This window comes from Podarcis pityusensis (genome assembly GCF_964106645.2).
Source record: "Podarcis pityusensis genome assembly, chromosome: 3".
NCBI lineage: Eukaryota > Metazoa > Chordata > Lepidosauria > Squamata > Lacertidae > Podarcis > Podarcis pityusensis.
In genome coordinates, this window is record NC_138026.1 from 119011592 (window position 1) to 119028347 (window position 16756).

The 16756-nt window shown below is 47.7% G+C and overlaps 1 protein-coding gene across 9 annotated transcripts in view; it reads right to left on the reverse strand.

The window, feature by feature from the left end:
* Window positions 1–593: 593 nt before the first annotated feature.
* Window positions 594–16756, reverse strand: part of HMBOX1 (homeobox containing 1) — a 121574-nt gene continuing 105411 nt past the window's right edge. For 3 of the 9 annotated variants that reach the window (XM_081001083.1, XM_081001082.1, XM_081001084.1), the window contains exons 9-11: window positions 12563–12657; window positions 12210–12311; window positions 594–4770 (exon numbers count right to left, since the gene is read on the reverse strand). In XM_081001083.1, coding sequence (XP_080857209.1) covers window positions 4633–4770; window positions 12210–12311; window positions 12563–12657 — 335 coding nt within the window. In that variant the 3' untranslated portion in view covers window positions 594–4632. Of the gene's footprint in view, window positions 4771–12161; window positions 12312–12562; window positions 12658–16756 lie in introns of those variants that run through there. The other 6 variants (XM_081001086.1, XM_081001085.1, XM_081001089.1 and 3 more) reach the window with 6 other exon arrangements.

Sequence of the window (16756 nt, forward strand, 5' to 3'; positions counted from 1 at the left end):
GTCCAGGGGGTCACGAAGAGTCGGACACAACTAAATGACTAAACAACAACAATACACATCAGGAAGGAAGTGAAAGATACACAGAATAACATGGATTGTTCTAGAGGAAGCTGCTCTTCGTTGACTCTGGCTGTACGTCTAGAGCACATGGCTTTCTCCAGAGTATCCTGGGAACTGGAGTTCACCCTTGGCAAACCAGCACCTTTAACAAGCTACAGTTCCCAGAATCCTTTGGGCTGGGGAGCTTTAAAGGTATACGCACCTCCCCCTGGAAGAAAGGAACAGTACACCTCAACGCTAACGTTATACAGTTTCAAAGTAAAGCTCTGGCTCCAAATTCAAACAGAAGACTATGGAAGGAAGAAAGGAACTGGAAGCCTAAAAATTAAGATCTACCCCAGTGTTATCCCAGTTGTTTCACAAAACCATAGAGTTGGGCGGTACTGGAAGACCAGACCAGACCCTTCTGCTGGGAGTAAAGGCTTTATCTTCCCACCAAAGGCTATTTTCCCACCAAACCCACAACAGAGGGAGTTTGCACATGGCCAAAGGGATTTATGGGTCAAACCATTGAGACAAATTCCTCCTCAAAATTTTTGTGTGTGTGCATGAATTGGTTAAATCAATCTGCGACTACTTTCCGAAAACCTCAACCCTTCCCACGATGGTTAAGATGCCTAATAAAGGTGAGGGTATAGCAGCTGTGGCCAACCTAACGGCCCTCCAGATGTTTTCAACTTCAACACTCATCAATCCCAGCTGTTTGATGCTGAGGCTCATGGGAGTTGCAGTTCCAAACGCCTGGAACTTGGCGAAGGCTGGGGTGGTGGGTTAGGCACCTGGCAGTGCATCTAGAAAACTCTCGTTGGACCGTAAAGGCAACTTGGGAAGAAAAGAGAAGGAAGAAGAGAGTTTGGGTGCTCGGGAGTGAGAGAGGATGGAGCTGAACTGACTGCTCTGACAATACTGATGGAAACTTCAACCATTCCTCATCAGGCACAAAGAGCAACTGCGTCTCATATTTCCATTGAGATACAATATCCGAAAAGGGTGGCAATGGCAGCCTATTGCTACCAGACGACTCAAAGTGATGCCAGGACTTTCGTTGCCTCGATACACACAGCGACTCCTCCTAGATCTGTACAAACCTACCCTCTGCACATTTATTGCTGAGTCCACACACCCTCCAACAATCAGGGTCCAAGCCCTGGGACCAGGATCCTTTCCTTCCGTAACCCAGTGCACCGTTCTCCTTTCAGCCTCGGGAGCAAAACCTTCTGAAAATATCAGTTCCGGAACGGCTGCCATTTTGAATTCGTTCTGACAACGCAGGAGCCGCCAACATTTGAATCGATAGCAAAAGGCCGTCACTGCAACAAGTGGCCCAGAGCCACAAACTCACACAAGATCTCAGCGTTTCTTTCGAAAACTGGAGGCGACAGAGGTGAAATTGCAAATCCGTCCAAGGGAAAAAGGGGTGGCCTGTTTGAGCCAGTGGACCTGATGTTATGCTACTGTGCTTGGGAAAGTGAGCTGTTCCTGCAAGCTAATTTCTCCCCCTTTTTTCCTTTCCTAAAGTTGGCTGCTGGGACAAATTTGGAACTGTAATAACATCAAGGACAACATTATCAGTGCGGAAAAGGCATTGACCATTAAACGGTCCTCTCAAATCCAGACACTTTGCTTACCTGCTCCGTCTGTGATTGTACACCAGGTCAAAATCTCACCGGAGCAGCTCTAGTTCTCCTAATTCACTCGCTCGGATGGGTGAATGCAAAACTCTCCTTCATTGGAAGGGACCCCGAAGGTCATCGAGACCAACCCCCTTGAAATGCAGGAACGACAGGTGGTTATCCAACCTCTGCTTAAAACCCTCCAATGAAGGCGAGTCCACTACTTTCTGAGGGATTCTGTTCCACTGCTGAACAGCTCTTACCGTCAGAAAGTTCTTCCCGATGTTTAGTCGGAATCCCCTGTATTTTAACTTGAATCCATTGGTTCGGGTCCTACTACCCTCTGAGCAGCGGAAAGGAATCTGGGGCAGTGCTGGGTCATTCCCTCAGACAGGAGACCCCAAATCTCCCCACCTCTTCACTCCCCAGCACTGAGAGGGTCCCAACTTCTGCCCAACAGGGAGAGAATCTCTCTCTCCAGGCACCAGTCTAATCTCACAACATCCCTGAGTCTAAGTCCAAGGCCCCTTGAAAGCTGGCCTACTAGGACAAGGCAGTGCCGGGCAGAAGACAAGCGGTTGCTTACGTTTCAGTGGAGGGAAGAAAACAAAGAAACGAGATGTGTTTTGGTCAGTAAAATCTACCAGCGAAAAATGAGGCTGACACATCACCAGAGCATCTGAGGATCGGGGGGAGAAGGGGTGCAAGAAGTCAATGGGCTGAAGATTTGCAGCCGAGAGATGCTGAGCGACACAGGCCACGATCCCACCAGGAACGACTCCCGGGTAAATTCCGCCGACGTGATCGGGAAGCGGCAAAAGGCAGCGGCGATGAGCGAACTCAGATACTCAGCACAGCAGCCTTCACCACGCTGGTGCCTGCCAGAGATTTCGAACCACAACTCTTCCATCGAGCTCCCGTGGCAGCGCTGATGGGAACTGTAGTCCCAAACATCTGGAAGGGACCGGTGTGGCAAAAGTACAGGAGCATCTCCAGAGCAACAGGTGAGGCTCCTTGTCACCTGAGATGCCCCAGACTGATGATTCCCCAAGATGCATCTGGGATGGTTTAACACAAGCTTTTACATATATATTTTTTCAGTTTAGGCTAATCCAATGTTATATATATATATTTTTAAAAGGGAAATTATCAAATACAAATATATCGATTTATTTACGAAAAAAAGTAAGAAACCCAAAGTGCTAGACCGGATCCAAGATGAACAAAAAACAAAGGAAACACACCTCCATTTGTTTCTTTAGAAGTCGGTTCTTTTCCTACGTAGCCAGAGCGTTCTGACCCAACCAAAGGCATATCCCTGGGCAGCCTGCCTCTCCTGAACCCGACCTCATGGAGACCCAACCAAAGAGCGCAAAAGGAAGTAGAAACTAACCCCCGTCATGCTAGGAGGTCAACAGCAACTGGACCCCAGCTGCTGAATACCTGGCTCAAAGCTATATCCGTTCTCCGGCTTACTTATGGCTTCCAATAATTATTTCACCTGCCCCCCGATTCAGGTTTCTAGCTCCTGAGGAACAGCAGGACAAACAGGAAAGACACAAAAAAAAAATGCACCCGGTTTTCTTTTGGGTCAATTGTGCGATACTGCGGGGAACAGGCTACGGAAGAGGCACACTCTCTGATGGGCTAATTGTGGCGCTCGTAAGACTCGCCATCTATGTTACCGAAACGCTTTAGGGGGAACCAGCTAACAGGCGGTGGTCAAGCTTTCCTTGAGAGCGCTGCGTTTTCTTGCGGGGAGGTGGGGTGGAGAGTAAGTGGCCATAAGACTTTGGAGCCATTTCCCAAACTCCTGAGAGCTGGGGCCAAGTTTGGAAATGTAAGACCCATTTCGACACAAAACGTTCACATTTAGAGATGGCTACCCAACCTCGCGGAAGCCCAGTCCTGCCCACTCTGCCCGAGTCACTTTTCCAGCCCTGCACCCTCTGCGCGTGGGTCTTTGGCTAGATCTCTGCGGCCGGCAGCTCCGTTCGCAGCCCATTGCACAGACACCGAAGACCCAAGCACCACCATCACCTCCACCAAGAGAGACTTCCCTCTAAGCCACCCAATGATATTACGTTTTCTCTGGAAGACGACACGCCCATGGCTGCCACACAGAGACACAGCGGGCACCCTCTTCTGCAGACGGAAGCTTACAAGAGACCCTCGGCTTCTTTCAAGTTCAGCTGGCATCTCACACATCCCAGTTTGCAAGAAAAGAAAGCCAAGTCGAATAGCAGAGGGACATCGATCAATGGCAAACCAGGCGCTCAAATCTCGCCCAGGTTTCCCCGCCTCCCTATCCCCTGCCAAACCCCGCCACGCACCGGCCGCCAGCCCCGAAAACTCCCGTTCCGTGGAATCGTAGAACTGCGGAGTTGAAAGGGACCCCAGCGGCCATCTAGCCCAACCCCCGGCAACGCAGCGACAACAGCTTCCCCCAGACTTGGGACGGGGAAAGCATCCACGGGGGACGTTGGGAGGGGTGAACACAAAGCCGCGCCATCTTTTTCCTAAATCTGGATTTAAGCTGGAATCGAGGGCCGGCGGCGATGCCAGGAAGAACACTCGTGGAATGCTAGAGAGAGCACAGCAGCAGCAACAACAACAGCAGCAGCAGAGGTTATTCGCCTAGCTGTGAGACGGGGGTTGCATGGGGAGGTCAGTCGGTTTGGTTGCTTATTGGACCGGGAAAGATAATACTGAGTTTATACGCGGAATCGGAGGACGTTGTGCCCTCTTCACAGGACGACGAGACCCTAAACGGCTAACTTGACATACAAGAGACTGCAAAGAGTTATACTGTTAAGAAGAACACATTTTGGAGACCGGGGGTGGGGGCTTTGGGGGCACGGGGTGGGGGGCTGGGGGGTCGGAAAAGGCTGCTAAGGTGCTACGGCTAAAAACTAAGTTTACTTTCTCGTTTCGGAGCCCCTCCCCCTCCGTCGCGTCATCAGTCGTCATCCAGGGCCTCTGTTTTGATCTCGCTGGTTCCTTGCCGGGCCAACGCCAGGATGCTGTGGTTCACGGCCGCCATCTCCACGGCTAGTGAGATAGGGTCTTGGTGGTCGCTATGACTAGTGCTGTCATCCTGGGGAGGCGGAGGGGAAGGGAGGGAGGGAGGAAAGAGAGGGAGGGAGGGAGGGGAGGAGAAGGGGAGGAAAGCCCCATTAGCAAGCAAACCATCACTTGATAGGAGTTCAGAATAAAGTCTTTATGATGCAACAGTCCAAGGGCAGCAAAGGACTCTAATCATCTAGTGGGTCTTATTTCCAAAGATGGCAGGACATGCTGGTCAGGCACTGGTGGGAGGGAGAAGAGGCGTGCAGAGATAACCACGTTTTCAGGGTTTTATTATTATTACATCTGAAGGCAGCCCTGTTCAGGGAAGTTTTTAATGTGTGGCATTTTAATGTATTTCTGATCTTTGTTGGAAGCAGCCCAGAGTGGCTGGGGTACAAATAATAAATTATTAAATTATTATTATTTATGAGAAGAAGGTTCCTTTGTTCCCTTGCGCTACATGCCCCTGGAGGGTCCCTTCCGAATCGAAGACGGAAAGGAAAGAGACTAGGCGGAAGGAGCAACCTGCCACCCTTTTGAGTCCTGCAGGGAATTATGGAGAGTCATGAAAACCACAAAGGGAAGTTTTGGGAAAGCTGGCCTCTCTCCTTCCCGTCTCTCTCCCCGCTCAAATTCCGCAATCTTAAATTCCGCAATCTTAAATTCCGCGAGCGGAAACCTGAAAATCTGCAAGCGGGACGGCAGTATGAAAATCAGAGCAAAGGGGCACACGTCCACTGTTTACGCAGGCAGAGATTAGGAATGTCTCTGCAGTTTTGCCATGGGATTTCAGCGCTCTTTATCAGTTTAGCAAGGCCAAGCTCATGGGCAACCAGAAAGGCCATCCTAGCTAGTGATGGCTGCTGGGCCCAAATGCTTGACTCTTCGGGGCTCTTGGCGAGGGTCTTAGAAAAAAAAGCGATTCTGCAAGACCTCTGAATTTGTACAATCGAAGACCCCGTCCATAATCTCAGTGGTAGAGACTGGTGCGCTTATCTGCACAAGCACACATACATTTCACATCTGGCCAAACATTTCAGGGTTTTTTTTAATTAAAAAAAAGACAAGGAAGGAAGGAAGGAAGGAAGAAGTGTGCAAACAAGGCATTTTTAGAACTCTGCAGAGAGTGGAGGCTGTGCATTCCTGGAAGTGATCTAACACGCTCTTTTTTTTAATTTCAGCCGCAGAAGACGGATATAGAAGCTTGTTTGTGGAAAGGGTGTTGACGTGCGTATGAATAAAATACATGCTTATGTGTTCTTCTCTTTCCCCCCCTCTCTCTGCGGGAACGTTTTGCCTTCTCTTTCAGTGTCCCAAGGATGGATGTTTTATCCATGTGTCGCTCAGAGCTCAAGACACACATAGACATTGGCATCTGAGTACACTCGCAAATCAAAATAAAACATTACGCTTCAATCCGTTCTCAGGAAGAAAATGGGGCGGGGGCAAATAATACGGGAAGAAATGTATTTTGAGGGGATAGTGACATTGAGCAGCTCTGAAAAATTATTTCTGCAGCTTTTGGGCAAAATACAAGTCAAGGTGGCATTAAGATTTGTAATGCTTTTAACTGAATCAAGAGAGAAGGGGAGGATGTTATTTCCTTATTTGTTTTATTTGGATCATAAACCCATCCCAGCAGACAAGTTCAGTGGGAGGTAGGAACGCATGAGCTGTGTTTTTATTGTATATATTCAAGGATCAAGTCCTCACTGAGGCCAGGAAGCTCCCTGTAGTGGAGAGCCAGTGTGGTGTAGTGGTTAAGAGCGGTAGTCTCGTAATATGGGGAACCGGGTTCGATTCCCGGCTCCTCCACATGCAACTGCTGGGTGACCTTGGGCCAGTCACACTTCTCTGAAGTCTCTCAGCCCCACTCACCTCACAGAGTGTTTGTTGTGGGGGAGGAAGGGAAAGGAGATTGTTAGCCACTTTGAGACTCCTTCAGGTAGTGATAAAGCGGGATATCAAATCCAAACTGCTCTTCTTCTTCTTCTTCTGTATGACTGAGGCAAGTTCTCAGCTCTCAGCCTAATTTAACTCAAATGCCATGACGTGAGGGGGGGAGAAAACTTAAATAATGCTACACACTGTGTGCTTAGTTCTTTGGACACAGCAAATAATAATAATAATAATAATAATAATAATAATAATAATAATTTTATTATTTATACCCCGCCCTTCCCGCCTCAAAAACCGGGCTCAGGTCGACTAACAACAAATTTAAAACACTTAATTGTAAATTAAGTGGGGGGAAAGGGTAGGACAAGACAAAATTTAAACCAATCCATGGGGAACACCAGTTTCTTTCCTTTATTGAAACTACCTCTGCAAGTCTCCCTGCTCTAAATGCTTCTGGCACTGCCTCCGCACTTTCTGATTCATGCCAGTTCTGTGTTTCTTTGTGTACATCGTGAAATGCCAATTGCTTAAACCACATAACTCAAGTACTGTTATTGGGGGACAGAAGACAGGTAGGTGTGGAGGACTCCCTGGTCCTGAATGGGGCAACTGTGGCCCTGCAAGACCAGGTGTGCAGCCTGGGAGTCATTCTGGACTCACAGCTGTCCATGGAGGCGCAGGTCAATTCTGTGTCCAGGGCAGCTGTTTATCAGCTCCATCTGGTACGCAGGATGAGACCCTACCTGCAGCGCGGACTGTCTCGCCAGAGTGGTGCATGCTCTGGTTATCTCCCGCTTGGACTACTGCAATGCGCTCTACGTGGGGCTACCTTTGAAGGTGACCCGGAAACTGCAACTAATCCAGAATGCGGCAGCTAGACTGGTGACTGGGAGCAGCCGCTGAGACCATATAACACCGGTCTTGAAAGACCTACATTGGCTCCCAATACATTCCCGAGCACAATTCAAAGTGTTGGTGCTGACCTTGAAAGCCCTAAACAGTATACCTGAAGGAGCGTCACCACCCCCATCGTTCAGCCCGGACACTGAGGTCCAGCTCTGAGGGCCTTCTGATGGTTCCCTCCCTGCGAGAAGTGAGGTTACAGGGAACCAGGCAGAGGGCCTTCTCAGTAGTGGCGCCTGCCCTGTGGAACACCCTCCCAACAGATGTCAAGGAAATAAAGAACTATCTGACTTTTAGAAGACATCTGAAGGCAGCCTTGTTTAGGAAAGTTTTAAATGTTTGATGTTTTATCAGTTTTTAAAATTTATTATTAATATTCTGTTGGAGGTTGTCCAGAGTGGCTGGGAAAACCCAGCCAGGTGGGCAGGGTATTAATACTACTACTACTACTACTACTACTACTACTAATAATAATAATAATAATAATTTTGCCCAAGCTGCTCTCCAGCTGCTTTGCACTACAGTTCCCATCAGCCCCAGGCAGCACAACAGAAAGGATTCTGTGGCCAATGGGAGTGCAGCTAGGCTGGCTGGGGCTGATGGGAGCTGTAGTCCAAATTGTGTAGTCTGGAGTGCCAGGCTAGGAAAGCTGATCTAAAGACAATCATATCCATGGCTTTATTTAAAAAACACAAAAATAACCTAACAAAGAGGAGACGAAGCAGCTTCTGCTTTTTCTAAGGAAGTAATTTGCGGGGGTTTTTTTCACATCTGAGAAAGCAGCGAATGCACATAGGTGCTGGAACATGCATGTGATGTGAGATTAAAACGTTCTGGCCTTTAACGTCCCTGTAACTAAGCATGGCGAGATTCAATGCACTGTATTGACTGGGTTCTTTTTATCTGCACAATGACATTCTTTTCACCCAAAAAAGACAGACGAAAAATTAAAATCGTCGCCTTCATATTTGTAAAGAGCCTCAGAGGAAACTTGAAGCAAAACCTAGTTATTCTTTCATTTCTGTGTCATTCCTCCTCCCAAACAGCAGCCCAGGGCAGCACACAACTAAATCAGAACACCATTTAAAAAATGATCCACAATGACAGTAAGGAAACTAAAAACACAGCTGAAAAGCGGGACGTGCATGGGATCACTTTGCTACCCTTTGATCGCCCTTTATACAAGATCCCCAGATGAGTTGGGGCGTGGAAAATCTGAACAGAATGTCGGATATAACACACCCAAGAAAGCATTTTTTAACTGCAGAGAAAGCTTCTTTTTTTAAGGAAAAAGAAGGTGCAAAAGCTCAGATTTTCACCTCCCTCAGCGAAGAAAGAATTTAGAAGAAAAACTATTCCCCCCGTCCAGCAGTATATTGTTTTGCGTTACTTCTTAAAACTTTTGAGTAACTTTTTCAACTAAAAGTGACCACGGTGAAATATGGCGCCTTCATTATATGCCTTTAGGCGCCAGGCAAGAACGTTCGTCTGCAACCAGGCACTGGGCTGATTAACATCCTATTCCGCTTTTAAATGTTTTTAGGGCTGGGGGACGGTATTTGTTCTCGTTTTTGCTTTGTTCTTGTTTTTATTATGCATTTTGTTTTTTTCCACCTTGTATTTTTATGTTGTGGACCGCCCTGAGATCTATGGGTGAATGGTGGTATTTAATATCATCATTATCATCCAAGGCTTGAGAGCCTCCATCTTGGTGCCTCTGGTGGGACTCTCCTAAAAAAGGCACCCAGAAGCCTTAAGTTAAAGGACCCCCATAGCAGAAAGCTCAGTTGGTTACAGCATGGTGCTGATAATGTCAAGGTTGCAGGTCCCGTCTGGGACAGCTGCAAATTCCTGACTCAGGCAAGATGATCTTCAAGGTCCCTTTCCAACTCTACAATTGGTGGCCAGTTTATCCAGCAGTGGGAAGGGGGCTACTGGGCAACCTGAAAATATGACCATTGGCTTGCCTAGTTCAGGTGCGGACTCTCAGTCATCCCCTATGCAAGAGTTTGCCTTGATGATCTTTCCTGGTAACAACAAGGGAAAGAGACAAAGCGACTGATGGTGCAAAGGAAATCAAAAGGTCCGCCTCCTTTATTTTTCTTCTTGATCACCCTTAGGAAGCTGCCTTAATACATGTGGAGGACTCCCTGGTCCTGAATGGGGTAACTGTGGCCCTGAAGAACCAGGTGCGCAGCCTGGGAGTCATTTTGGACTCACAGCTGTCCATGGAGGCACAGGTCAGTTCTGTGTCCAGGGCAGCTGTTTATCAGCTCCATCTGGTACGCTGGCTGAGACCCTCCCTGCCAGCAGACTGTCTCGCCAGAGTGGTGCATGCTCTGATTATATCCCGCTTGGACTACTGCAATGCGCTCTACATGGGGCTACCTCTGAAGGTGACCCAGAAACTACAACTAATCCAGAATGCGGCAGCTAGACTGGTGACTTGGAGCGGCCGCCAATACCATATAATACCAGTCCTGAGAGATCTGCATTGGCTCCCAGTACATTTCCAAGCACAATTCAAAGTGTTGGCGCTGACCTTTAAAGCCCTAAACAGTATACCTGAAGGAGCGTCACCACCCCCATCATTCTGCCCGGACACTGAGGTCCAGCTCCAAGGGCCTTCTGGCGGTTCCCTCACTACGAGAAGCCAACTTACAGGGAACCAGGTAGAGAGCCTTCTCAGTAGTGGTACCCACCCTGTGGAACGCCCTCCCACCAGATGCCAAAGATAAAAACAACTACCAGACTTTTAGAAGACATCTGAAGGCAGCCCTTTTTAGGGAAGCTTTTAATGTTTAATAGACTATTGTATTTTAATATTTTGTTGGAAGCTGCCCAGAGTGGGCAGGGTATAAATAAGAAATTATTATTATTATTACTATTATTATTATTATTATTATTATTATTATGGCAAGGCCCTGGGCAGCTTGCAGTAAGCTCAGTGAGGAATTATCAACTTAAATACGTGTGCGGCGAAGCAATCCAGTGGCCTCTTTACCAAAGCTGACCACAGTTCCAAATGCTCACAGCCACAGTCACAGACTGAAGGCCCAGGGTCACTGAATCATGAAGTTATAGCTTTACAGACCACCTAATTCCACAGCTGGAGAAAAGCCTTGCATAAAAGTGGACCCCGCGAAAAGCTCCGCCAGGACAGACTCCCGAGTAAGAGGGAACTGGCGATGCTCTGCGTTTGCCTGGTGAGAGAAGTGGGCCGTTGCGGGAGCCTCGTGCGCTCAGAAACCCAAAGTCTTTCCTCAGCACAGGGCAGAGGAAGACGGGAGGGATTGCAATTGTGCATGGGGGCGAAGGAGCAGCTAATTCCTGGCCCCTCTACGCTTTCGGGAATGTGTGCGGAGAAGGGCAACCGAGACCGACCAAGCGTGAGGACACCAAGCCTGATGAAGTGTGGTGGAAGGCATTGGGGATGTTTAGCCCGGAGGAGAGTGAGAGGAGGAGGAGAGTGAGAGGAGAAACGATGGGCGTCTTCAAATCTCCAAAGGCCCATGGAAGAGGTAACAAGCTGTTTTCCCCCTGCTCCGGAGGGAGGACTCGAACCAATGGCTTCAAGAAAGGAGATTCCGACAAAACATTAGGAAGAACTTTCTGTCGGTAAGAGCTGTTTAACGGTGCAACGGTCTCCCTCGGGAGATTGTGGACTCTCCATCCTTGGAGGGTTTTAAGCAGAGGTTGGTTGGCCATCTGTCAGGGATGCTGTCCTGCATTTTAAGGGGGTTGGACTAGATAGCCCTTGGGGTCCCTTCCACCTCTACAATTCTATGATTCTTTAGCCATGGACTGAATAGCCTTTGGTCACCCCACAGAACATCATGAGAAGGTGGACTGGGAGGGGTTCCCTTATTGCGCATCGAGCTTCCATACTACTAAGTCGCGATCAATGCATTCATTCCTGGGGGAGAGGAGCATGCATGTATTTCTTTGCATTCCTTGCACTGGGAGGGGGAAAGGGGAGGGAGAAACAACTTTGTATATTTTTGTGCTATAAGCAGGGCTGTGTGTTCCACACCTAATGTGGCATTCAAAAGCCTAGGCGCTCAGAAACGCACCTTGAGAATTATGCAAATACGTGGGCCTTGACCTGGATTGCATCCTGGCGGATTTTGTTCCCAGGTTTTGCACCGTCAGAGGAATTTGTAATTCGTTGGCAAGGAGCAGAGGGAGGCGGAGGAGAGGCCAGGGCTATGCAGCCAATGGAATTAGAGGGCAGGGGGGGTGGCTGCCTGGCGATGGAAAACAAGAGAGCGGCCGTCACTCTGTCAAATCAAACGGGTGACACCTGTCCTTCCCTCCATGGGCTGTTCGGAGAAAAAACAACAACCCAAAACGCGACCATGCGCACAACCCTCTGGTTTCCGAAACTTTATTGATTGCCGTTTCCAGGCTTCTCCCTCCCACTGACTAGGAACGACAAGCACTGGAAATATTTGTTGCCTTTCTTCCTCTTTGTTTTTTTAAATAAATAAAAAATATAACAATAACACATGGATGGATTTTCGTAGGATACACACAGCTCTGGTTACAAGGGCACACGGGAGCAAACAAGACCACAGGGTTACGATGCGTGGCGGTGCAGAATTTGGGAGTCTCAAATCATGCCCTTGTATTTATTTATTTTTTGCAAACGGAGCGTTAACTTGCTTGTTTTGAGCAGATCCTCCTGTCTTCTTCTAACTTCTCTGCTTCTCTGCCTCCCTCTGAACATCGGCCCTCCTCCTCCCCATTGCGTACTTGCCAAGTGTCCTGTTGTGTGACAATAAATCCATGTGGGTGAAGGCTGGTCCGGCGAAGGGCTTTCCCCGCCTTTCCCCCGTTGTGCGACAGAGCACAAAAAGCTGGGAGGGTTAATCCGGGAAGCGGAGGAGGGAGGCCAGGACCATCCCCCCCCCCACAGCCACCTTCCCACCCCCACCCCAAATGAGGATCGGCAGCCACTGGTGGGAGAGACGTGCCGCCCGGGGTTGAGGGCCACCTGTCTCGCCTCAGATACTTACCTGCTCTGAATAGTCATTGCCGTCTATGTCATCACTGTTGGAGTGGCCTCCGGGACTTTGAACATCTATGCCATGACTCTCCAGGATTGCTGCTTCTTCGAAAAAAGCAAATGGATCCCTAAATTATCTGCTGCAAAGGTTACCGGCAAGGATGAAGATGAAGAATGGGGACCCTCCCACACAGACAAACGGGGCACGTTGTTTCTTGTAAGAACCACAAATAAGATAACCAGAGCTGTGTGTACCCCACGCTAAAAAAATAAATAAATAGTTAAAAGTTCCTGCAACCGAGACGACCCAGATTCGGCAAAACAAGAAACTGGGCAAGCTTGCCTGGTTTGCAGGTTTGTCATGAACATCTGCATAGTGTTTCATTCTGCATTTTTAAATTTTATTTTGCTATTGCGCAAAATTACTACTGATAATCTTATGCAGCCACTTGTCCGACTCCTGAGATTTCGGCAGGCACTATCTTTTCAGTCATAAGGGCTAGCGACTCGCCTTTCAAGCAACAGCAGCAGTTCTCAGGAAGCCAAATAATGCGTCCACTTTCACACTTTTTTTCTACATGGTTGTGGAAGTGCAATGGACACACACACAAAATCCCTACCTAACAGGCTTCAAACCTAAAAGGCCCTTTCGTCAAGAAGGGTGGAAAACCAGACTTGACTGCTAAAAAGCAACATTCATACATTCCCTCTCTCCCTCCCTCCCTTTCCTTATGCCTGCGAATGTTCCCGCATTTGTTTATTACTACTGTGGCTTGATGGTTCTTACAATACAGGCACACCATGGGAGGGGTCCCATTTTCATCTTCATTTCAATACAGTCATATCTCTGGTTGAAGCAGCTTTGGGTTGAGCATTTTCGGCTTGCGCTCCGCGGCGACCCGGAAGTAATGCGTTACTTCCGGGTTTCACCACTCGCGCACGCGCAGACGCTCAAAATGACGTCACGCGCATGCGCAGAAGCGGCAAATCACGACCTGCGCACACGCAGACGCGGGTTGCATTCGCTTCAGGATGCGAACGGGGCTCCGGAACGGATCCCGTTCGCATCCAGAGGTACCACTGTACGGTGCAAGCCCCTCTTAATGCGTGTTGTTAGGCTGTTCAGGAAGGGCGGGTTAATGTGGTTGAAGAATACCCATTTTCCCAAAAACGCAGAAGCAGTTCTGAGCTGGGGTCTTTGCTCAGATAATGGGCACCTTGCCATCTTAAAAAAAAACCAAAACAAAACACCTAAGAAGGCCCAAACACTTCTGCCTTTCCTAACAGAGGTGGCTCTCCATCTCCCCCTTTGTTGCAGAAAAGGAAGACTTCCATGTGGCTTTCTATTTACTTCCTTCCTTAGGAGAAAGCTTGTATAGCCCGGTAGCAGATCATCTGGTCTTATAAGGCAGCTCCTTCCTTTCCTCCCTCCCTCCTCCGCCATGAAGAGGACCAAAAGTCCAGAGAGATTTCTACATCTGGGGGGGGGGGGGGCCTACTGAGACCATGCACTGCAGGGGGTTGGATGCTGCAGCTCCACCGAGGGCTGGGGTTGGGCTGGATGTCCTCTGGGGTTCCCTCAAACCCTTTATGACCAAGCCAAGGCACCAGGATATATTCACAGAGGAAAAGCTTGCATTACAGAAGGGAAACTTTGTACAGTGAGGAAAAAAGAATATTCTATGGAATTCATTCATTCTGGAGCAATCTCAAGCAAATGCAAACTGATTTCTGGAATTAGCTGCACAGACACAGTTGGCACAGACCTTGTTCACTGGCTTACCGTGAACGAATGAGCCAATGAGAATGAATGAGATGTGACTAAGTTCTCCAGAGCGGGGGTTGTGGCTGCTTCACTCCTCTTCCCTGAGCACTTTGCTTCTGCGCCACATGAAACCATGGTTTGGAGAAGAGTTAAACTATGAACCCGGGTCTGGACAGCACATTAAGGCAAACCTGAAATGCGTCAGCAAAACCACCTGCACATTTGTCCTGTCACGCTAAGCCACGGTTTGGCTTAGAGTTACTGAGCCAGCGTGCATTTTACATGAATGGCCGTTGTGCTGAAGAGCTATTCTTTTGAGCATGTCGTTTTTAAAAAGGTGTCGTTTTTCTCCTCTGCGGTGCCTGAAGCGTTTCAAACCCTCGGATGGTGCGAGATAAAATTCTGGTGGCGGTGAAGGGTGCGTAAAATACCCAGAATGCCAACTGAATGGCGTGGAGGGGCATTTAAAGGCATTTATTTTGTTCCTGCAGAGGGAACTGTTCCTGCATGGCCGCAGGCTCCAAAACAGCCTACCTGCAGGGAACGTTTTCCCACAGTCACTTGCCTGATCCTTGGGAAGAGTAGAAAGCCTTAGGTCCAAGCAACCTGGAGGACTGTATTCCCTCATACGAACCTTCCTGGGCTCTGAGATCTTTATAGGAGTCCCTCCTCTGTTCTCTCAGTCCCGCCACCAACTCTGGCTCGCTTGTTATGGATGAGGGAGAGGGCCTTATCGGTGCTCCCAAAGGACTTTGGAACTCCCTGCCTAGAGAAGTTAGACCTCCTCCTTCCAGTGGCAGGTGAAGACCTTCCGATCCTGACAGGCTTTTGAAAACTAACTGCTTTTAATGAAAAAAGGGTTGCTTTTATTGTTATTATCTGTACGTTTGTTTGCTTTTTAATATTTATATTTTTACTAAAAGTAAACAGTGAGGGAGTAGTGTGAAAGAAAAGCAAAAAGCGAAATGTTGAAACAATAGAGTATATGGGTATATAACTAATACCATTATTCCAATAAAATTATTCACATTATACCTTTCACAAATGGATTCCAAATATCATTATATTTATCCATACGCAACCTGCACCTACTCTGTATGTTTTAACATATATTTATATGTAGTTTATATAAAGAGTTTATATAAAGATAATATAATATATATATTTATATCGTTTATATACAGTTTATATGGTTTTAATTATATCAACCTTTAATTGTTTTTATTAATGATTTTCCCCATACGTTTTTAACCATTCTTATTTTATCTGTAAGCTACCTTGAGTCCCTGTCAGGGGGAAAAGTGGGAAATAAACAAATATTTGGACTCAGAGGCCTGCCAGGCATCGCGAGTGAACCAACAGCTCACTGTTTCACATACCTAAGTTCAAGTTCAAGGTATAATTATATATTAGTACATAAAGCCATTAGAAACTGGGATCAGCTTACCTATGAGATCACCTTCCCCCACATGTATCCACTTGACCACATAAAATTGGTGGAAATGGCATTGCTATAAGGAGCCACAAGAATGCCCATTCGGCATTTGTCAAGGACTTGGTTGTTTGGTGTGGCAGCGCCTACACTTCGGAACTACCTGCCACTTGAGATCAGGCAGGCAAGGCCTTCGCTGAGCTCTTTTCGGCCCCTGCTAAAAACGTTCTTGTTTAGACAACCCTGTTCAGGTATCTAGAATGCTGGTGCCAGTTCTAAGCTGCTTTTAAGTCTGCTGTTATTAGATGAACTCTTTGAAAGTTGTAAACTATTGCTGTTCATTTTTGTTATCGTTTTCTTGTTTTGCCTTTTTTGCAAACCGCTTTGAGGGCTTTTTTAAAAAAAAAAAACAATCCACAGTTGTATAATTTTTAATGAACTTAATAATAATAAATACCTAACGCTCCCTCACTCCTCCAGGTTTCAGGTGAAGGAATCTCGCCTGCCACTACGGATGTTTTCAAAGGAGGAAGGGCAAGGTGAAGTTTTCCTGGAGCACATAATTTGAAAGCTCTCAAGCCTTTAGGTCTCCAAACACCAACCGCTTTGGAGACACCTGAACTTCACCTTATACAACATCTCCATGGGGCAGGGGGAGTGGGGCAAGCGATCTGTTTTGACCAAGCCCCCTAGATTCCACGTTCAAAATGTCCTCATGACCCTTCCACGTTCCCCTTAAAGAAAGCCAAATCAAATCCCATTTCTAAATGGCCCGGACACTGAGGTCCAGCGCCGAGGGCCTTCTGGCGGTTCCCTCACTGCGAGAAGCCAAGTTACAGGGAACCAGGCAGAGGGCCTTCTCGGTGGTGGCACCTGCCCTGTGGAACGCCCTCCCACCAGATGTCAAAGAGAAAAACAACTACCAGACTTTTAGAAGACATCTGAAGGCAGCCCTGTTTAGGAAAGCTTTTAATGTTGGATGCATTACTGTATTTTAATATTTTGTT